The sequence below is a fragment of the Aspergillus affinis genome, assembly GCF_023601865.1.
Source record: "Aspergillus affinis strain CMG 70 chromosome Unknown NODE_68_length_188550_cov_91_414992, whole genome shotgun sequence".
Classification (NCBI taxonomy): domain Eukaryota; kingdom Fungi; phylum Ascomycota; class Eurotiomycetes; order Eurotiales; family Aspergillaceae; genus Aspergillus; species Aspergillus affinis.
Genome location: NW_026515849.1, coordinates 1 through 21,592, shown reverse-complemented (window position 1 = coordinate 21,592; position 21,592 = coordinate 1). Strand labels below are relative to the sequence as shown.

The 21,592-nt window shown below is 51.3% G+C and overlaps 7 protein-coding genes across 7 annotated transcripts; 2 read left to right on the top strand and 5 right to left on the bottom strand.

The window, feature by feature from the left end:
- Nucleotides 1-1,118: 1,118 nt before the first annotated feature.
- Nucleotides 1,119-2,427, bottom strand: KD926_009418 (uncharacterized protein; the record flags this gene model as incomplete). The annotated part of the gene is made up of 4 exons (XM_053102053.1): nucleotides 1,119-1,605; nucleotides 1,662-1,779; nucleotides 1,850-2,213; nucleotides 2,281-2,427. 4 exons carry the CDS (start codon nucleotides 2,425-2,427, stop codon nucleotides 1,119-1,121), a joined length of 1,116 nt encoding a protein of 371 aa, XP_052954385.1.
- A 787-nt stretch (nucleotides 2,428-3,214) lies between these two features.
- KD926_009417 (cytochrome P450) lies at nucleotides 3,215-4,976 on the top strand (the record flags this gene model as incomplete). Its single annotated transcript, XM_053102051.1, has 4 exons — nucleotides 3,215-3,365; nucleotides 3,448-3,620; nucleotides 3,676-3,928; nucleotides 3,985-4,976. The coding sequence occupies 4 exons, from the start codon at nucleotides 3,215-3,217 to the stop codon at nucleotides 4,974-4,976; spliced, it is 1,569 nt and encodes a 522-aa protein (XP_052954384.1).
- Nucleotides 4,977-5,679: 703 nt separating this feature from the next.
- On the bottom strand, nucleotides 5,680-6,456 carry KD926_009416 (uncharacterized protein; the record flags this gene model as incomplete). The annotated part of the gene is made up of 2 exons (XM_053102050.1): nucleotides 5,680-6,378; nucleotides 6,448-6,456. 2 exons carry the CDS (start codon nucleotides 6,454-6,456, stop codon nucleotides 5,680-5,682), a joined length of 708 nt encoding a protein of 235 aa, XP_052954383.1.
- A 1,448-nt stretch (nucleotides 6,457-7,904) lies between these two features.
- On the bottom strand, nucleotides 7,905-12,728 carry KD926_009415 (uncharacterized protein; the record flags this gene model as incomplete). The annotated part of the gene is made up of 1 exon (XM_053102049.1): nucleotides 7,905-12,728. The coding sequence occupies one exon, from the start codon at nucleotides 12,726-12,728 to the stop codon at nucleotides 7,905-7,907; it is 4,824 nt and encodes a 1,607-aa protein (XP_052954382.1).
- Nucleotides 12,729-13,704: 976 nt separating this feature from the next.
- KD926_009414 (uncharacterized protein) lies at nucleotides 13,705-14,784 on the top strand (the record flags this gene model as incomplete). The annotated part of the gene is made up of 1 exon (XM_053102048.1): nucleotides 13,705-14,784. One exon carries the CDS (start codon nucleotides 13,705-13,707, stop codon nucleotides 14,782-14,784), a length of 1,080 nt encoding a protein of 359 aa, XP_052954381.1.
- Nucleotides 14,785-15,437: 653 nt separating this feature from the next.
- KD926_009413 (uncharacterized protein) lies at nucleotides 15,438-16,267 on the bottom strand (the record flags this gene model as incomplete). The annotated part of the gene is made up of 3 exons (XM_053102047.1): nucleotides 15,438-15,658; nucleotides 15,736-16,121; nucleotides 16,242-16,267. 3 exons carry the CDS (start codon nucleotides 16,265-16,267, stop codon nucleotides 15,438-15,440), a joined length of 633 nt encoding a protein of 210 aa, XP_052954380.1.
- A 951-nt stretch (nucleotides 16,268-17,218) lies between these two features.
- On the bottom strand, nucleotides 17,219-21,358 carry KD926_009412 (P-loop containing nucleoside triphosphate hydrolase protein; the record flags this gene model as incomplete). Its single annotated transcript, XM_053102046.1, has 6 exons — nucleotides 17,219-17,521; nucleotides 17,592-17,629; nucleotides 17,789-18,011; nucleotides 18,732-19,039; nucleotides 19,090-19,330; nucleotides 19,385-21,358. The coding sequence occupies 6 exons, from the start codon at nucleotides 21,356-21,358 to the stop codon at nucleotides 17,219-17,221; spliced, it is 3,087 nt and encodes a 1,028-aa protein (XP_052954379.1).
- Between the last annotated feature and the right edge of the window lie 234 nt (nucleotides 21,359-21,592).

Here is a 21,592-nt window from a genome sequence, read left to right as displayed (position 1 = left end):
TTCTGGGTTCTCAATGCAGATCCTCATGAGTGGCCGTCCTCGCCGTGCTTTACCAAAATCCAGTCAAAACAAAGTCTCTTGCTCAGTAAAAAAGGAATAAGTGAAACCAGAATGGGATCGCCCGAAAACCCGCCCATTCTTTCCAACGCCCGGGGGTTGCAAAATGGCCAGTTTCCAATATCCTCTGGCTCAGAGAAAAGCCCCTTCTCACCTAAAAGTTCCGATCTGTTTCCTCACGTCTGAGCACTCGATCATTTTGTAAAAGAGGATTAAATGTCATGCGATCTGGGAGAACGCGGCACCCGCAGTGCCCCTTGGACACCAGAGTTGACCGTTTCCAGATTGACTACATGTCTAGGTGCGAGCCACCGAGTAAAATTCCTCCGCTAACAGCTTCCATTGGACATTTTTGTAGATCGCAGTTACCGCCAACAACAACATGGGGTGCTGGCTACGATTTCGCCAAAACGTGAGGATGAGTGGTCTGTCGCGTCAGGGCCAAAGAAAGGGGCAACATCATCAATCCTGTGTTAAGAGCCCCTGATAGACGCCGTGATATACCGAGCACATGAGAAGCCTCTTAAGTCAGACAAGGCGCCCCAGACTCAATTTCTAGAGATGAACAGCTACCTGGTGGAATATTCAACCGGCAATGAAATCCTGAAATTTGGGGTCCAAGAATCACACCTCGACTTACCAAGCTCTCACAGCTCACTTTGAATCTGTTGCCGCAGTTAGAAGGGTTCGTGTAGGAGTGCATCGGCGAGGTATAGTATTTTCTAGTTGATAATCGGTGAAGTGAGAAGATGAACAAGGAGAAGGGGAAGGTGAAAGAAGATGCGCGATGAAAAATGGATTCTTGATGCCTGGGGCACGTCGAGCCCGGGCAATTTATACAGGCCATTCTGTGCAAACTGACAAACCTATGCAGTAGCATAAAATGGTGTCTGTCCCTGCATGATGTATCGCTGCTATTAAAAGAACAAAATTTTGGGACGACCAATACTGCCCCAGCCCCTAAAGCTAGTTCTCCTAGAACCACAACACACAAGAGCGCCGCGGACAGGATAAAACACAATATCATGGCACAAGAGGGACACTGCAGCACAAATATCACCCTAGACTCTCTCAACCCGCACCTCCTCCTGAATGCGAATAGCGTCACTGCCACTGGAATTTTGACCCGGAAGAATTCTCTCATCGCTCCGGTTGTCACGAGTGACATACGACTCCATGTTATTCTCCTGCACGATGCTGAAAAGGGTGTCGTCCTTTGCCAAATTCCGCATCCGGAAGCGGGAAGATTGGTTGGAATCGTCGTAGTTCACGTACTTACCCTCCGAGTCCTCCAGGTTAGATCCGTAGACGATCTTCCGGTAGAGAGGGCGAACGGTAGGAATGCCGACGCAGATGAGGGTGACGGCCAGTTCGACCCCTGACCAGATAACCAGGCTGACCGTATCTTCTGGATTGGAGAGAAGGGACGAGATCAGTCGACAATGACATGGGAATAGTGCAACCTCAAACGGAAGGAATTTACCTGTATAGTTGGTGCTGGACAATCCACCTAGCTCGATTGTGCGGATGATTCCGCAGACACAAGCTCTATCCATGCAAGGTCAGTCAGCAGCCCGAGTGAAGAACACGTCGACGTGGCTCACATGAATCCAAGGCTCAAACTAATAGCGATCGACATCTTCTCTTTGAACTTCATATTCAGCTTCCATATGAAGAGCCAGGGCAGGAGAGCAAAGTAAAAATCCACCGCGGCACACCAAGCTAGACGTGAGAGATATTAGCGCTGAGCCCCGAAAACGGAACAAACGAGTTAAGGGAGAAGTAAACCCACAGCCAAGCAGAACCGAGAATGGGGTAACGGCAACAATGGTGCGCCCGGGCACGCGGGGATCGTATATGGAGTTGGACGGAAGGCGCTGAGTCCAGAAAATAACGGCCGTCACCAGCGATACCAGGGACAGGCTGACCATCGAGATCCAGATGGAGATCCGATGCCATTGTTCGATAACGATGCGGAGCAGAAAGAAGCCCAACGAAAGCTTCGCAATGGCCATGCCTAGGACGGCAAAGGTTTGCCCGATCATCTCGGTATACACGGCTTGGACGGCGGAGTCCATGGAAAGCATAGTTATAGGTTGTCCGAATCCGTGAATCCCGGCGATGGTGATGAAGACGCTGTAAAGAAGCAGAAATACCTAGATCCCGGTGAGTATTTGGTCTCCCTGAAGGATGGACAACGGGTTGAATTCGGTGTTCACCTACCCAGGCCACATTGAAAATATAGTCGTCCACCCCAACTGCTTTAATGATATATATCCGCGTGTATAGCCGCAGAGGAACGAGGACAAAGGAGATGAAGGTCATCGCCCACATTACCGCAACGGCCTTGATACCTTTCCCGGCCAGCATCTTCAACCAAGTGGAAAATTAGATATGTTATAGACAGATAACGACAGCGTGAAGTGGGACTATGGAGCCACTGTTGACACAAAATCTGACGAGGGATGGGGAAGTTGAGGACCCAGATCAGGGCATATCGACGATACAAATACATGACCTCGATTACTCCATGCCCCCTCATGGAACAGAGCGATTGTGAGCTATCAACGAGTAACGGTATTCCTCGATTCGCAGTGATAGATATCTAGCACACCCCTGTTCAATTCCACTCTGATCGCCAGCTATCTTTGGCCCGTGAAAATAATCCTGGTCGGAATATTCGCGGCCACTGAGATGAGAATGAGCCTCGGTAGCGCTCGGTTGGGGAAAAGCAAAAGCCAAGACAAATACCCTGTCAACTCTGCGGGACTAACGAAGCTGTCCGTGCCCTAGACAGGTCAAGTGTTACCGGGGGGAAGTCGTTCCGGCCTCTTGGGATTGCCTTCTGTTGGTTGCCATTCGCTCGATCGTGGTATGGAGATACCAATAGCGCCACGGGGGCGCTGTGTAACCCCCAGGCCGTGCGTCCGGCGGCGTCAATCTAGACCTTCGCAGCGCACAGACTCTGGGCGATGGAAGGAGTAAAGTTCTCTCTCAGAATGACCGGTAGTAGCAGAGACGGCAGCCGCCTCCTCCCTCTCTCGCAGATCCAGCTCATCCCCAAATTTCGGGCGTGCAAATTTGAAATCAATTCAACCCCCCTTTCAACTCTCTCTGTCACAAATCCTGTTCGATATATTCCAGTTCGATCGTAATAATGGAGTTAACAATCGCGGAAGCTTTACACTGGAGCTTTAGAGACGGCGCCACCATGATTGTCTATCTCTGTCTGACCTCTTTCTCTGCCTGGTGTTTTGTAACGTATCTCAATTCTCCTTTGCGCAGCTTTCCCGGTCCCTTTCTTGCCGGTAAGACATACGACGGCCTCCCCAGATCGATCGAAAGTCTGAGTTGACAGAGTCGATCTTGTGCTCACCCTGGCTTTTGTAGGATGGACAAACCTGTGGCGAATGTTCCATGTGCGGCAGGGGCAGTCACAGCGAGTGATCCAGGAGCTGCACAGGAAGTACGGTCCAGTGGTACGCATCGCGCCCAACGTCTTGGATCTGGATATCCCCGACTTGATCCGGACAATCTACAGCACAAAGGCCGATTATGTCAAGGTAAGGGTGTCTCCTCCCGCCACCGATCAGTCCTCCCATTAAATGACTGTAACAGACCGAGTTTTACCACGGGAGCAGTGCCAAAAGTAACGGCAAGATTATCTACAATCTCTTCAGCGAGTGCCAACCCGAGGTCCATGCACGGCAGAAACGACCTATCTCCAAGCACTATTCGATGACCGGAGTGTTGCCCCTGGAACCCCATATCGATGAAATGATCCGGTACCTCTGTCAGCGGCTAGAAGAAAAGTTCATTAATGCATCCGGCGCCGCCAAAACATGCGACCTTGGCGAATGGATCACTTTCTGTGAGACTCGATTGTTGTCGATTGGCTTTTGCAGGTGCCGAGCTAATATCGCACAGATACCTGGGATGTGGTCGGCAAGGCAACTTTCAGCCAGCCCATTGGATACCTGGAAAAAGGCTATGACTTTGATAACACTTTGGGCACCGCCGATGCGGCAATGGACTACTTTTCCTTGGTGGGCCAGTTACCCATCCTGGATCGTTTGCTGGACAAGAACCCCGTTTACCGTATTGGCCCACCATCCTTCGGCAACATCACCAACATATCGATCCAACACCTAGTGGATCGGCTCCAGGGCAAAGACACAGATTTCCATGACCCTGCAAAGCCTGATTTCCTTGATAACTTCATTGAGGCCAAGGAGCGGTTCCCCGACGTCGTGGATGACGTGCAGATTATTTCCTATCTCATGATTAACATGATTGCAGGAGCCGACACAACGGCTGTCACATTGAATGCGGCGCTATATCTTTCCTTGAAGAACCCGCGCGTTTGGCACCGCCTCAGAGCCGAGATTCCCAGCTACGACCCATTATCGAACCCCCCGGTTGTGCAGTATAAAACGACCAAGGAATATCCATACCTGGAGGCCGTGATCCGAGAGGCAATGAGATGTCATCCGGGGGTGGCGATGCTTCTCGAACGATACGTTCCACAGGGCGGCCTGGCCCTCCCCGACGGACGATTTGTACCTGCAGGCTGCATCGTCGGCATGAACCCCTATATAGTGGGCCGTAATAGGTCTGTTTGGGGCGAAGATGCCGACGTTTTTCGTCCCGAGCGCTGGTTGTGCGACGATGTACGCGAGACCGAAGAAGCTTTTCAAGAACGTTTGCGACGGATGAACGCTGCCGATCTGACATTTGGGGGCGGGAGTCGAGTTTGTATTGGGAAGCATCTGGGATTGCTGGAAGTGTACAAGGTGCTGGCCACGCTAGTGTCTCGTTACAATATCGAACTAGCGAGCCCCAAGGAAGACTGGAGCACCCACAATAGCTTCTTCTTTCGGCAGACGGGGATCGAAGTGAAGTTGTCTCGGCGGACCTAGATCAGTCGTTTGGTTTGCGTCAACGATTCAATCATATGCGGTGTTTAGAGATAAAGGAATTGAGTCCTCGCGTATCTGGATAGCACAAATGTGGCTTCCTTTGTCTACCGCAGCGAACATCGTAGATGTAGATCAGGATACTTGTTCAGCCGAAGATACGAAAGATGTTATGCATCGAGCGTTCCCGCGGGCAGCCTCAGGCCGCCAAGCCTACCCCGCAGATAAAGGCCGAGGGAATGAATCCTCAGCCGGACGATTTGCTCCCATATCTCCATCTGGCGTCGCATTCCCCTTTACACAGCCCCGTCTAGATTGGAGAAAAGCACTTGACACAATAAACATACAAATCATACCGGTTTCAAACTCCGGGCTGACCTGACTGGAGGTGACGAGAACGGAAAAATATTTTAAAAAGAACTCATTATCGAGTGTCCAGGCCTGCTGGGCTTTTACATTTCAGACCAGTGGGCGATGAATGTACATGTATATCATCGATGGCTAGAATATCAGTAACATGCAAAATATGAAAATGTAGCGTGATCGAGCGACCGAAAAGGAACAAGCAAGTGTGAGCTCCAACGATCTTTACCAGGCACTCTATTTCTTCAATGCGTGCAGCTCTGTAGGCAGTGACAGCGGCCACCAAGTCAGTCACCTTTAGCACTTCCTCCTCCATATGAGCGACATGAATAGACCCTGGCCCTTACAGGTAGGTCTTATGATTACCCTTCAGATCGGGAATGTCAGTCCCATAGCTGACCACTATTATGTCAAATCCAGGTACATCGCACTCAATCCGAACGGGCTCACGCGTCAGATCCGTACCAAGATTACCCGATGTATTCAAAGCCCCTTCGATCATTTCTTTCAACTGCTCTATTGTACCACCAGCGACTCGGAACATAATCTCAGCTTCAGCAGAGAAAGGAATGACGTTGGGAGCGACGCCTCCACTAATTCGCCCTATATTCATAGTCGTCTCTCCAAACCGAGCACTTGAAGGGAGCTGCAACTGGTGTAGCTCGCGTAGACCAGAGAGCAACTCGTCAATCGCAGATTCACCAAGTGCAGGATAACCCGAGTGAGCCGATTTTCCAGTCGCGGACAATCGCATATTAAGGACTCCCTTGTGCCCATTTGGCTGAGTTCCCTGGTTCGGCTCTCCAAAAATCACTGTATCCCAGCTCAAACCGAGCTGGTTTGCATGTATCATGCCGTCGCCTTCAGTTTCTTCGCCCACGACGAACAGTAACGAGATATCCCCAAGCTTGATCAAAGAGGCGGCCAACAGCTCTTCCATAGCAACCATCTGAGCCGCAACACACGCTTTTGCATCCCCCACCCCCCTGCCACGGATTTCTGTGTCGTTGTTGACCAGCTGGTAAGGCCAATATGGGGGTACCTAACACGATCGGAATAAGCACGCCGCTCAACGAATTGCGCAAAACGGGTTGCCAGGTCGCGTACTTACCACATCCATATGGCTTGAAAGACAGATCTTGGTGTTTCGTTTCTCTCCAACCAAGGCGGGGATGTTAGTTTATAGCATTCGATGAATTCTGTGCTGCGCTATTGAGTGACAGCGGAACGTCGGAAACATATAACCGATCCTCAAAGTAGCAAACATGGTGCTGAACTGCAATTATTCCGATCTATCCCCGAAAGAAGTTCGAACCCAGTCAAGTATCCGATGTAATTAAGTCTTGTATCATAAAAGGGACATTTATCGGCATAATCTTCCCTTAGCTCTTCCTGACTCAGGTGCAGTGGTATATGGCCTGCTGGAAAATGCCAGTTCCGCATTCCCATCGAAATTCGACGCAACAACCGTCCGCGGTGTTCCTTTTTCACAGTTTCGACCATCCACAGTGGTGTTGATCCCGGTGTCTACACCGGCGATGATTCGTCCGACCAGCATTGTCTCAAGGTTGAAGGCAGCCGCCTGAAGGAAACCACCGATGGTGAGCCATACGCATGCGAACATGATGCACCTGCGTCTTCTAAAAAGATCACGGAAAGATTGGAGGAGAATGCGTCAAGAACAGCTCTTAGGTGATATGTGGAAACCATCTGTGACTGGATGGTATCGCTCGGTTGATGGAAGGTTTCCTTAAATGCGGTATTTGTAAGAATACCTCCGAATATTCCCTGGTCATAGCCGAAAGAGGTGAAGCCGATCCCAGAGGCCAATGCTAGACCGATCACCAGCGGCGTTCCTTGCAGTTCCTTGCACCACATTTAGAGGGCAATAAGTGATATAACGTCGTGTTGTATGGCCGTCAAGTCATATTTTATAGTCCCGTGAGATAACCCGAGTCCTACGACGAATATATAACCGTACGCTCTGTCTCTTGTCAAAAGAGGTGAAGGAAGAGTTTAAGCAGATTCCACGCCCACGCTTGTGAACTGTAGAGGAGCTAAGCAACTTGGAACCTTATTGCCATATAGCCTGACGATCGCCACTGGTCCTCAATTTTGTATTGGTATTGCTTCTGATCATGTTTCTGATGACCATGTTAAAGACCACACTATTCACGTGTACGTCATCCCAGGGAAGCTAAGAGACCATTCAGCTCATGTTGTCATTTCTTGGTTTGTTATAACATCTTCACAGTACCTCCGCAGTATCCCCAAGGTGCCAATTGTCCTCTCGGCAGCATTCTTGCCAACTAGAAAAGGATAGGCACGGTCCGCATACCATTAATTACAAATCAGTGAAGCATGGGGGATGAGATTGTTGACGAGGACTTCGGGATTAGAAATACATGAGAAGGTGCTTTTTTATATCGTCACATCGAAGAAGGTCGATAACCCATAAAATCGCATACTGAGAAAATCATTGGACTTCTGGGTCTTGCTCCAAAAGGGTTCCTTGCAAGCGATTAAGCAAACCGGGACCACTGCTCTTCCTGTAAGCCAGGAACCCAACTACCCTTGTAAGCTCATGCCACCACCAAGCTGGTACGGGGCCGCACTCAGCGAGGACCCGGTGACATCCCAGGCCGGTACGTGCGCCGCCTGCGCTTCGATAGTAAAGGACACCCGGTGGACCGGACTTAGCTGGAGCGTGAACTGGGAGCCGACATAGGTGGATCCCACGAGAGAGTTCGAGCTGACATCCTCGGCAGTAACCGTCTCCCGGGAGGAGATCCGGGCGGACATGGTATCGGAAGAAGTCTCATCGTAACCTGAAAGCCGACCGGCAGCTTGCGAGATAATCTGTTGGCTCTGAGGCGCGCTTCCCTGCTGCCGTCGAAGTTTATCCATGGGCAACTCCGCCAGATAGCCGGTGGTCGTGGCGAGGGGGTCTTGCGTCTGGGAGCCCTTCTTGTTGGTCCCCAGACGAGACCGAACGGAACGCCCGTAGGCTTGGAAGAGAAGAGTCCCCGGGGTGGTAATGACGTTCGTGGCGACCTCGTAAGTGATTGCCTGCGTGATCCTCCCCGTTACGCTTCCCAGCGCCCAAGGCAAGGCTTTACCGGCCCCGGCCACAGCGTGACCGGCCACTCCACCGGCGGCCCCGTAGAAAACATCGGAGGCTATGCTTTTCAGTGTGGGAGTTGTCCCTGTCGCCAGGTCGTAGGCGGCCCCGACGCCTGCATTCACGACGGCCCCAATTGCCATTCCCGCAACTAATCCGACCCCTCCAGTGAAGACGGCAATTCCAATGGCAACGGTCAAGCCAGCCAACAACTGAAAGAAGCTTCGCAAGCTCCAGTGGCCGCTCGGATCGGTCCGATTGATCGGGTCCCCCAGGCAGTAGGCGTACGGGTTGATTTCGCCCGAGGTAAAGGGGCTCCATGCGTCCGGCTGCAGGAAGATCTTCAGACTAGGGTTGTACACACGATAGCCGGTCCCCAGATGATACCACCCGGTCACCGGGTCTCGCCACTGTCCGTTGAAGCCGATAGTCGCTCCGTTGGAGCTGAAGCCGTAGGGCGTGTACGCTTGGTCGTGGACCTGTTCTATATCCCGCGTATCCAGCCAGGTGCAAACCGAGTGGTGGGCATCGGACGCCCAAAGTTGGGTGTTCACCTCAGCCCCCTGCTGTTGGACTTCCCCCCAGTATATCCCCCCGTCCGAGACGAAGCTGGTCTGGTGGTCCCCCTTGGTAACGGCGATTAACGAGTTCCCGCGGTAAGAAAACTCGGTGTCCGGCTGATTGGGAATCGACTGACGGACAAGCCGGTCCGTTGCATCGTACCCGTACTCGCAGAGGAGCTGGTTCTGGTTATCATATACCGCGGAAAGGAAACGCGACGCATTATAGACTAGCGTCCGCCCGTGCTCGTCGCGCGTTATACACCCGTTCTCGTCATACTCGAGATTGACGGCCGCCGCTTCGTGCGAGTGAGTGTTAGAGATGCTGATAAGCTGTGTCGGGTCTTGAGCACTGTACGTGTAGGCCTGCGTATTCTCGCTGCCATCCGCGAACGTGGTCTGGATTTGGGCGAAGCCATCATAGTCGTTGAGTGTGAAGCACTGACGGCGAAGGGCGCGGCCTTGCTCGTCCACCGGGGGCTGTGTGCCCTGGCACTGGTAGTCTACTAACCGGCTTAAACTGTCATACTCAAAGGTTTCCTGCCGCATCAGAGTGCCGTTGTCATCGCTTCGATCGCGTGCGGCGACCAGCCCCGTTGCCCCGTAGGACTGGGTAGACTGGAATAAGAGCGTCGCTCCCTTCCAGACCTTCCGCTGAATTTCGCGGCCGAACTCGTCGTACTCGATATTGGTCGTCAGGGTCACACCCTGTTGACTATCTTGGGCCACCATCGTGATGACGCGGTCTGCCTGATCATAGCTGAGTCTGGTCTTGAGCGTTCCGACACTAATTTCTTGCCGCCGGCCATACTCATCGTACTGGATCGCGTGCTGTTTCCCGTGGACGTCGGTATACTCTTGTAGCTTGCCAGCCTGTGAGTACACGTACCTCAAGGCGCGAGCCCCATCAGCGGTTTGGATAGTCTCCTTGGACAGCAAACTGGATGGGTAGTAGCTGAGGCTGGCCGCGGCGACCGAACCCTCCAGCTGCAAGACATGGCCGGTTTGCTTGTCGTACTCGTATGAGTCGGTGCCATCGCTAGTGACCCTTCCTGTCAAAGCATAGTCCAATGTCGGCTCATACGTGCGCTCGGAGCGCCCCCCCTTCGGAGAGATGACCTGGGCAGGGACGGGGGCGACGCCTTGATAGGTATTGTTGGTGGCGCGGCCGCCGACAGTGGTGCGGAGCGGCCTTTCCAATCCATCGAACGATTGCTTACTGAAGCCTGAGGAGCCCTGAATATTGATAGCCACAGGCAAAGCTGCGGTGCTCTCGGCCGCGTACTGGGTAATGATAGCATGGCCATCGGGCCATGTTGTCTTGGCCACGCGATCGAAGCTATCGTAGCTATACTGCGTGGCACGGCCCAAGCCATCCGTCATCTGGCAGCGACGTCCCAGTCCATCATAGGCATATTGGATGGTACTCTCGACGGTTCCGTTGCGCCGCACTAGAGCCTCGGATATCGGGGTTTGAGATACATTGTGTTGGACCCGCGTCTGGCCTTCGCCCTCATTCCCTACGGTCTGGGTCAAGGCAATGGGGTCTGTCACGGAGAGGTGCACCGCTCCGCCGTTCTTCGTGACTTTATAGACCTCGCCCCAGTCATCGTACTCGAGGGCGCGAGTCGTACGTAGCTCCACGGGCCTTCCGCTGGCCCGCAGCCAGTCGATATCTACCTCTTCGGTGCATTGATCGAGGGCGTTATACCGGCGCTCCTGAACGACGCGGAATGTACCGGTGTATGTCTGATATTGGTCCCAGCTGCCATCGTCGTCCTGGGATTCCACCCGGACCACGCGATCCATGCCATCGGTGAAGTATCGGGTCCGCACTCCCTTGCTGTCGGTCACCGTGACTTGCCACCCAACGGCGTTCTTTAGGACAGCATATTCGTGCTGCTTTCTGGCCTCGAAGGCCGTACCAGGGGCGATGACGGTCTGGGTTACCCGACCGATCGCATCGTGCTGATGGGTGGTCTCGGTGCCAGCGCGGTTCTTGGTTGCGAGCGTCAATCCGGACATGAGGGAGGTGGTGGTTTCCTCCTGCGTGGTCTGGCCGTCGAAACTGGTTGTTGTAATGGTCTCGGTCAGTTCCGTCGAGCTCGCATGGCGGTACGTCAACTTATATATCGTCGGATCCTGGTTAAACAAGCGTGTGACCTGCTGCTGTCGTCGGCCATGATCCGCGGACTCCGGCTGGTTCACGTAGGTGTATTCCGTGGTAGCGAGGGTTTGGCCATCCTCGCGGGTCAGCCGTTGGTCACTGGCCACGAAATAGTCGGTTAGGGCCGCGGTGGCCGTGGGGAGGTCGAGATATGTGTAGCTATGGGCGCGGGTGGGCGTCGGATAGGCACTCGCAGCAGGTATAACGGTCTCCAGCTTGACATAGCGCTGGAATCCGTGCGGATCGGCCGGACAGAGGACCTGACCAGAGGCCATCTCGCCGGCGGCACCATAGTATTCACGAGTGGTTGTGACACCACTCGGGGATGTTTCGCTGGTCTCGTTCCCCCAGACGTCAAACGTGAACCGGGTCGTCTCGGTACGCGACGCCCCGGTGGAGGTGTCCCGATAGGTGGTATCTTGAGTCTGGGGCAACTGATATTGGGCCGGCTGGTTCTCAAAGGCAGTATTGCTGCGGGCATAGTACGTGGTGGCCTGTGTGAGCTGCTTGACGCCCTTCTGCTGCTGCGTACTGAGCTGCAGATGAAACTTATTGTAAACATGCCTGGTGGTAGTTCCGCCCACCACCTGCACGGTGGAGGTATACTCATAGTCGGCCGGGGTCAGGTAGAGGTTATCACCGTCGCTGGTCCAGTTCCGGCCTCCGCCGTAGCCGAGGAAGTTGTGGTCCGAGTAGCTGTAGGTCGTCTGGATGGCCGGCTGGTCATGGAAGGGCCGCGCCGTGTGCGAGATCACGTGGGGGATGGTACTGACCGGCGCGCCGCTGGGCAGCCGGAAGCCCGCCGCCCTGTAGGAAATGCTCTCCGTTGCCCCTGTCGGGCTGGTGACATTGGTGATGCCAGCCGTCCCATATGCGAACTGCCAGGCCGGCGAGCCCTCCAGCGGCAGGCGCAGCTCCGCCAGTTGGCTATTGCGTTTCACCAGCGCGAAGGTCGCGGCCTCGGCGGTCCCCGGGGCTCTTGTGATGGTGGCGATCTGCGCGCTGTCATTGTAGACGACCTCGACCAGGTCCTGCGAGCCGGCCTGGATCTTGCTGAGTCGGGGCTGGGTGCCCGAAAACACCCAGGAGAGCTTCAGCGAGTGGCCATTGGCGCCGTAAATTTCAGTGGGTACACTGACAGAGGCCCGATTGTTGAAGTTGGAGAGTAATTCCACTTGGCCTGACTTGAGAGTCACGCGGTAGCTTGTGGTGCTCGTCTTCTGGAACATGAAACTCTTGAGCTTTTGGTCCGTCACCATGACGGAGGTGATGCTTTCCTGGACTTTATAATTCTCACCGGTAGACAGAATAAGGGTCCTAGATGGCTGGTCATAGGAGGAGAGGCTGCCAAACGACCAGCCTCGTCCCAGGCCGACATCGTCGCCTCCCAGGGGATTATAGTGGAGGAAAAGGTTGAAAGGGGGGCAGTTGCGAACCCCGGCCGGCACCTCATAGAGGGATATGGTGCAATTGTATTGGCCGGTGCGAGGGTCGACACCTTTCTCGACGTAGGAGTTGAAATTGAAACCCTGGGAATAAATCATTATGGTGGATGGGCACGCGGATGAAAGATAGTTCAGCTACAACCAGGGTCCGGGTTGGTTGAGGATCTTATACCTCTTCTCCCTCCTCCTCCTCCTCCTCCCCCTGCTCCTTGTTCTTAGAGCAATTGTCGATTGGGAATCCTATCCGGTCAGAGGATGTCTAGACCGAGTTAGTTCATGAGGGGGTGACAATAGGCCTGTCGAATACTGATGCCCGAGTGGTCCCAGAGGGTATAGATGAGAGCACAATTTCATTTGATGATGGAAAGGCCACCACGTCCATCGAGGGCTGGACGAAATCAAGGATGGAGGGGGACGATTGGCCAGGAGATGGCATCCTCGGATTCAGCTATGAATCCCTGTTCGCCTGCAGGCGAACAGGGATGGCCCACCGTTAGCGTCCACCGAATCTCAGTAGGATCCGATGCCACATCATCATTTGCTAACAAGGATCGAGATTGACTCCCCATGAAGAGGGGTGATAAACGGGTTTTCATTAGTCAGTGCGATGAGCAAAGTCCCTTTACAATCTATCCTGCATAAACCCAGCGCCCGGTGGCGAGCTGAAAGATGCTCATGTACGATCGGATCAGCGCCCTCTCGATCTAAATTCCAAAAAGATGGAGTCCAGCTCAGGTCTCAATATATTGCGACATGGCATGACGTGTATACCTCCGCTCCAGCCCATTGCGCTTCAGTTCCTCCCTTGCCACCCCCTCAACACATCCAAATCGCCACCTTTCCTGTGTCAGGCTCAATATTCGACAGGGAATTACACATTTTCCAATGACCTCGAGACCTCAGCTCGGAAGACACAGCAGGGAAGAGACTCGAGGTTAGAACGGGTTGGGGGGAGGACAGAAGAGGTATATAAGGTCATCATGGAACCGGTTGAGAAGAAAGCAATCAGACTATTCAGTTTCCTGAATACACACCATCATCCTCAATCTATTATACCCCTATAACCACATCCACCATGTCAGTATCCTGGGATGTCACCTCCTTTGCCGTGCAGACTACCACGGCCGATCAGGTAACCGACCGGCTCTATGCCAATGGCAATATGCAGGTTCCTGTGATAGTCACTATCAATGCTATAAATCCAACGACATGGGCAACCCATCGGTTGACCGATGCCGAGCTCCAGGAGATCCAGTTGATAGACTATTATTCCGGGGCTGTACTCACAGGTACCTGGTTTTATTCTTTGACTCCAAATGGCTTCGCCCACACGCTCGCCGGCACAGACGAGCCCGTCGAACCCACTTCGGACGCACCTCAATCCATCAGGTTGTATGTCTCGTCCACCAGAATCGAGAACAGAGTCATCGGCGCACGTATCACTCAGCCCAATAACACCGTGGTGACCACGAATAGCACCATCTTTAACTCCTTGGTCACTCTGACGGCAATCCAGCCAGTAATTTATACAACCGGCAACATCACCTTGGGAGACAAGAAGAAAATTGCCACCGGAAACTGGACGTTGACCTTGGGGATAAACAGTAATTTCACGAACCACAGCAAAGACTGGCAGCAGGAGAACTATTATGTCACATCGAACGTACATCCGATCTTGCAAGCCGATCTGCACGACTATAGGACCAGCGCGACCTTGACCAACTCCTTTTCCTTCCAGTTTAACAGGCACGACCTCAGCATCTTCTACTTTTGGAACCCAGGACCGGAGACTTCGAGACAAGTGGGAGTACATCACAGGAGGGAAGTTATCCAATATGGGGAGAGGTTTGGTCCCATCACGGTCTATTCGACTACGCATAACGCAAGAGCCACTGTCCAAGTCAATCAGCAACGGAATGCATTTTGCCTCACTCACATGGTCTTCTTTAATAATAGCAACTGGGAGATCGCGCCCTGGTCCGAGGACGCATGGGTCCGGCTGTACGATACTTTTGGAAACTACGGCGACTTTTATGTCAAGGTCAGAGAGAGCACGGATGAGAACGGGACTATGGAACATACCCTCTATCTCCAAAACAAGAACACCGCGAACCTGACTGAGTCTATCTCGTTCAATCCCGCGGCCAAGCTGTGAGGGCGTTTGAAGGGGCCAATGCAAGTGCTCGTTGGAGAAAGATACGGTCATTAGCACATTATACTGTGTTTTTACCTTTTGTTTTCCCTATCTGCTCTCGAGGCTGTCGGGCTGAAGTACTAGAGTGATCAAAGCTACTAGGCAAGTGCCTATCTTCATAGCGCAAAATTGAAGGTGTTCACCCCATTGTTGCTTTTGTAAAGACATCGATCACTAGTGACGCCAAAACCTGTGAAACTGTCTCGGCATCGCAGAGAACACAGATATCACTCGATTGACGCAGAGCTGGGGCTTGCTGAAACCAGATACGAGTTGTTACAATGCTTGTGTTACCCCTGTCTTTTTCGATGCGATGCAAGATCGAGCAGGGGAGATATTCTGCTATTTGAAATAAGCCTTTTCTCGCTCGACGCACGCCGCAAGGGATGTGTGACAACAATTTCCATAATCCCTGGGCACTAAACCGCCTTAGCAGCCCGCCATGTCTTGCCATGTGGGGATGCCCAGAATGTCTCAACACTTATTATTTTTGCTGTTGCGAGTGGACTTGGACTTCAACCACGAGCGAAGCCCGCGACGCGTCTACTCCAGGAAATTAGTAATGAGACTATGATCCCGGAAGTGCCAAACGCTACCAGACGTTCGCCGGTTTTCTAGTCGTATCGGCTCTCCGCAACATCGGCCGCTCTGAGGGCAATTGCGAAGAAGCATTCCCGGATGGAGACATCGGTGGCGCTGGGTTTTGCCTTAAAGTCTATTGCTGGGGACAGGGCGAACTTGTTCTCACCCACACGTTTCAGAAACCAGGTCCTTTCGTATATACTGAAGAAGCCATATGTCGCGTAACTGTCGTCCATGTAGCGCGTCAGCTGCCCTATATGTGTCCATAACTACATTTAGCACATGGGAAGCCCCCAGAGGGAAACTGGAGACACCGGAAGCCAAACTTACCCATCTTGTCGGCGATAAACTCCTCCCACGTCCGTCCTTTTTTCGGTTCAAACCTCCAAAAGGTTTTAACTTCGCCCAAGATCCGAATAGCATGAATCTTAATGTCCGCTACTACCACGTCTGGCACAAGCTTGTCCCCTGCCGCGACAGCCTGCTGTTGGCCTCTATTGCGCTTGGCCTCTTTCTTTGTCTCTCCCTTCTTCTGCGCATCGCCCTCAACGAGAACACTATTGATTCCGTACTGGGAGTCCCCAAAGCGAATACCCAGGTTTAGAAGGCTAGCCAGTTCTCCTATGGGGTGCAGGGCGTTATTGACGAGACGACCCTGCACCCCCAGTTCGTTTGCCACCCCGAAGACCTCTTTGGGAGTCTTGGGCACGAGGGTCCTAAATTGCCCACAGTAGGGCGCAAAAAGATTCTTGATCTCTTTTGCGAAATTGGACTAGTCCTGGATCTGCTCTGGATGTAGAGAAAATTGGGAAGAACCGGGTCGAAGAGTCCGGTACCCTTCATCGCTGATGAGTTCGGGCATTGGTGACCAAACGATTTCTCGTTGCGCTAGACGCAGCACCCTAGATGACATGGTTGTATAAAAAGCTTGTACAGAAACTGTGCGGAAGACTGTGTAATATCTTGATGGGTAGAGGATTGCTTCAGAACATATCAAATATTACGAAAGGATCAGGGACCAGCTTCGCTGTATCCCTTCTGATGAGCGAAGGTCGAAAGGTGAGAAAGATGGCGGCCACCGGAACCCCGTAGGATCAAACTGAGACTATATAGGTACTTCTATGCATGGTGAATGCTTGGGATGAAGGAGGAAGTAAGAGCTCAAGAGGTGAAGAGTTGTCTTGAATAGCCTGGTTTTGCCCTCTGCATTCCCTACATATAGTGAAGTAAGCAAGACAGCTAGGATCGTCAAGAGACTATCTTGTGCCACAGACTTCCAATAATTGCTTATAGCTGTGGCTCTGTCTGGCCTTTTTTACAATCAGAGTTGGAATACCTTTCAGCATCACACAGTACGTAGACTGCGAGATGATTGTAGAAAGGTCTTTCCTAAGTACTATAATGCTAGGAGTAGCCGTCAATACTCCTGCAGTGCGCTAACATAAACTGCTTTTTAAAATGTTCTTTACAATTAAACATACATGGAGATTATTAACCATCCCCATGGGCGTGGATGAAATAAGTTCATAGTAGTAGCAGGGTCAGGCATCGAGGCTAGAAAGAGTGTCCAGCGGGCGTAGCAGACAGTATCATAGAGCAAATTCAGACCTAGAGGGTGCAGGCCGCGTACTATTGGCTATACCTTGAAGTACGTCCTTCCTTTCCTCTGGAATAACGATCTCTTCTGCTAGCTACTTGAACGAACCGAAACAAAAGCAAGTTCACGATCCCAAATTGTTTCCACCCAAATTGTTTCTACCAAATTGCCTCCGCCCAAACTGCCTCCGCCCAAAATGCCTCCGATGCAATGTCTTCATGGGGCCCAGTTTTCCTTCTTAGTAAAGTCGGATGGTGGTCTCTTCCCGGCGGGTTTGTCAGATGATGGTGTTTTTGCTGCTTGCTCGGAGGCTTTCTCGGGATTTTTATATGGCGCCCGCCAAAGGTTGAACGCTTCGACGTAAGGACTCTCCTCGTCGATCAGACACGATGTTCTGCTGTTAGGGTCGGTGAATCCAAGGCCCGCCAAGTCGACCAGATAGAGCTTGTTGGTGCGCACGTCGTAATTCAGATAGCTGGGGTGTTGCTGGATCAGTTGTAACCATTCTGGCGCATTTTCCTGCAAGTACGAATCAAGAACGTGTAAGCGATGCACGTATATGATATGATGTGAGGGACTGTTCACTTACTCCAGAATGTGTGCGAGCTACGTCCTTATGCCGGCCAGCTGGTGATCCGTGAGCTCGTCTTGGATCTCATCGAGGTTCTCGCCCGGTGGAACTTTCATCACCAAGAAGTCGACATATCCACCAGGGAAGGTCATCCACGCCGGCTAAACACGGCTTAGGTTGTCGAGGTAGGTACTCTGGTCCGAGGCCGGCCTCACTCAGGAGCTTGGCCGCCTCGACCTCGGCGCAAAAGAGATCCCAAGCGATCTGCAGGATCTCGTCCTTACCAACGAAATCGAAACGTTCCGGGTTAAGCTGGTAGCGCATCTTTAACAGAAACATAGCATTGCTGTCGACGTTCCTGGCCTTGACGAGGGCATAGCGTTGGCCATTCTTTGGTCCAGGACCTCGGACAACTGTTCCTCGATATGAAGCTCCATCCTATCAAGGGTTACCATGCGTCCTTCTAGGTTGAAGTTCCACATGATTAGTTGACGGGTTTGGCTTCTATCGTGTGTATTGTCGTGGTTTAGAAACTGGGGATCAAAGATCGTGGGTTATGATTCGGGAAGGGGGAAGGAAAAGGTGAGTCACTGTCCCATCAAGATGACCACATCATGATTCTTTGTTGAGCATCCATCATTCGTTTCACGACCGAATCCCATGTTGACTGCCTCAATATTACTCAAGAATTCGTACGAAACATTCAATGGTGGAATTTCTGCTAGCAGTAGTCTTGTTGTGCGTTCAACGGACCAAGGTGCTCAGGGGGGGAGACCCGGCCCTAATGACCTCCCATGGAGTTGAAAGTCTATACATAAATACAGTACAAAACTCGTGAAGGCAATTTCATGCCGTATCCTAATAAAGTAAGTTTGTGAGATCCTGTCCATCTGAATAACAGGAGTGGGAAATGGGTATCTGGCCTGAGCTGCTGTTGGAGCGTATATAGATTTTTTACTCTGTGTTTGAATCAGTCTCATTTGGCTTCGTTATATTTATGTAGAGAATTCAATATTACATAGCTAGTCATTTATGCTTATTGCTTCATTAGATTGTAAAACAACATTTCTAGTAACAAATACGGAAGACATTGAATTAGCGCCTAATCTCATACCACCTGCAACTCATTAGAGTAGGTTTTCAGACGGGTTGTCTGACTTGTTTCTTGTTATTTCCCTTTTTGCTGATTTTTTTGCTCTTCCGAGTAGAAGTGGTGGAAAGAACTGGAAACGAAAATTCGTGCGGCTCAATAGCTTCTGGAGATTTGTTAGAAGAGTTCGTCTCTGCCGTCTTTGAGACTAACTTCAATTCCTCGTCATCGATAGGCTCTGGTTCCGCGCATGTGTGTTCTCGCTCTAGGGAATGGTTGGAAGATTCCGTAACAGATTGCACCTCATCCTCAGGATCTACATGGATATCGTGTAATGTGCTTGAAGGCTGGCCGGACATGCCCACAATCTTTGCTTCTAGTTATATTGTCAGCCCTATAAGGTTAACTTGGATTCTATTCCCATACCGTAACCTCCAACACCCACAAACTGCTGGCAGGTTTCAGATCCGCGATTTAGAACCTGCAGTTTTCTGTTGAGTTGGTCGCGGAGAGTGCTATTTTCTTCCGACTCGCCAGCGATCTGCGTAACCATTTTGCCGTGCATATTAAATACAGCTACTGGAGAGAAAATATTGAGCAAGGCCATCATCAATTTGGATTCCACGGCTTCATTTGCAATATCGTTAACAAAACGTTTTAAAGCAACCTAGAACGATATCAGTAAATATAGAGGAGCATCATTGAAAACACGTATAGTAACCTTATAATATGCCAGCATGCAGTCTAACGCCTCGGCTGAAGCAAAGTTTACCATATCTGGTTCTGATTGCCGCAGAAGCGATTGAAGAAGTTGGTTGAGATCGATTGACCTTTCCGTAAAGTAAGGCTCGTGAAGATCATTTACACCAAAAAATTGCCCGATAATTTTGCCAAGTTCACCTTCACGGCGCTCTGCACGGATCTTTTGCAGGTTCTCTGTAAAATAATGATTGTATGTAATCGGATGGCCTATCTTGTGCAGTACTAGCAGCTCAGTAGTCTTTTGCTCCATCTGCTGCCAAATAGAATCAAAAATAGGGAAAATAATTCCGTCAACCAGCGCGGTAGAAGTGGCGTTATCTGCGATATAGCGAACAGCAAGGACTAGAAAATCTCTTGCGGATGACCATACATTTTTAATATGACTTCTAGTCAGCTTCTCCCAAGGACCACACTGCTCCAAGAACAGGTCACGGACAATCATAGGGTTGAATGTGCCAGGCAGCTCGCGGCCCCTGGTTTTTCTTAGAAGTGACCCAATATAGGCAGTATATTCCGCCCGTGTGATGCGAATCTGGTCGTTAGAATTTTGCTTGGTAATACTTTCCTCACATAGCCGGCGATAATGGCCTCTGCGGCTAATACGGTCGGCAAATTGTTCATTAAGGTTTTGAATTACCGCACGTAGTCGTTTTTCCAATCCATTCTCAACGTGCACATATCCGAAGAAAGGATCATTGTAAGTGCCATCCACAGCGGCTTTGACCAAGCTCTGAAACGACTGGCTGATGTGTAGGAGGTAGGACCTTTGCTCGTCGAGAGATGTCCGAGGCTCCCCAAGTTTCATAATTTCAGATCTGCAATTGTCGGCCTTTTCTCGAATTTCTTTAATCAGACTTGGCAGCTCTGCGGTAATTTGTCCGAGAAGCACTTTGCTCAGGCGAGAGCGAAGACTATCAACACCTATAAAGGATCTTGGAAGGTCTTCCCAGGCGCCTGCGGAAAAAAATAGCATCTCTTCTCGGTCTCTATCAGCCAGTGTCCAGTCTCCCTTTTCAGTATTCATGTTTTTGAGGACATACCATCCCAGGCGAAACTCGACATCCTGATTTTTTGCCAGTGAAAGAAACATGGACTCGCTCTCCGATCCTGGAACAAGCGTATCTGGCTTAGTGATGACTCCCAATGTCCGATTTCCAGATTTATCGGCATCCCGAGCCAGCTTCAGCACGATTTGATTGGCAAAATCATTCCTAGCGGATATAACAGCGAAGATAATATTCCGCGGCTCCTTCATATACGTCCGAACAACTTCCTGCACGAGCTGGATATCAGAAAATGATTGCTGTTTAGTTTCGGAGTGTATAAGGCCCGGAAGGTCAACAATAGTCAAGTGAGGACGGTCTGGGCCTGATACCTCAACTCGAAGTAAGTTATTTGAAAACGCTTTACCGTACGTTGTTATTCCCATTATCGCTTTTGCATTGTCGATAAGAGCAGGGAGACCTTCAAAATCTTCCAGCTGCTCACAAAAGTTCCCTAGTGAGTCTCGTTCGATATCGCTGCGAGAGTGATGAGGTACTATTGAAATACGTACCCCCACTTGAACACTCTTTCTGAGTACCAGCTCTGTGGGAAACCTTGTACATAAACTGCTCTTTACTGGAAACGAGACACCTGAAATTGCCTCTAATACCGAGCTCTTTCCTGACGACTGATCTCCACAGACGATGATCTGTGGTAAAGAAATGTAGTGACTGATACCCTGGGAACGAAGGCTGTCAATGGAATTGAGAAGATCGAGTTGCTCCTCGGTGCACAGCCTTTGGAGGGCGTTTGTTTGAAATTTTCTTAGCACCATGTTGGCAACGGAAGGGGTATGGTGCTTGTAGGGGAGTAAATTTCCCTGGGGGTCGTTCTCGGGGTCGCCCTGGCGCGCAAAGGTGCGGAGGGCAGAGGGGGTTGTCGGGTTCATTCTGGATCGTTCTGTTCTTGGTGCAACCTGGTTGTCGTGTAGTTGCGTTCACGGAAGGGCTTCAAACTGATCACAAGGCTTTATACCCACTGATCGCTCAGTGATATGGCTTTATTGTGTCTGTTTGAAGTGAAAAGGAAAAAGGGGATGGGAAAATTATGTGACGGTCTACAAAGGAGCTTAGTAAAAGACAAGTTTGTTTATGACTCGTAGTCAAGGAATTTTCCCATGGAG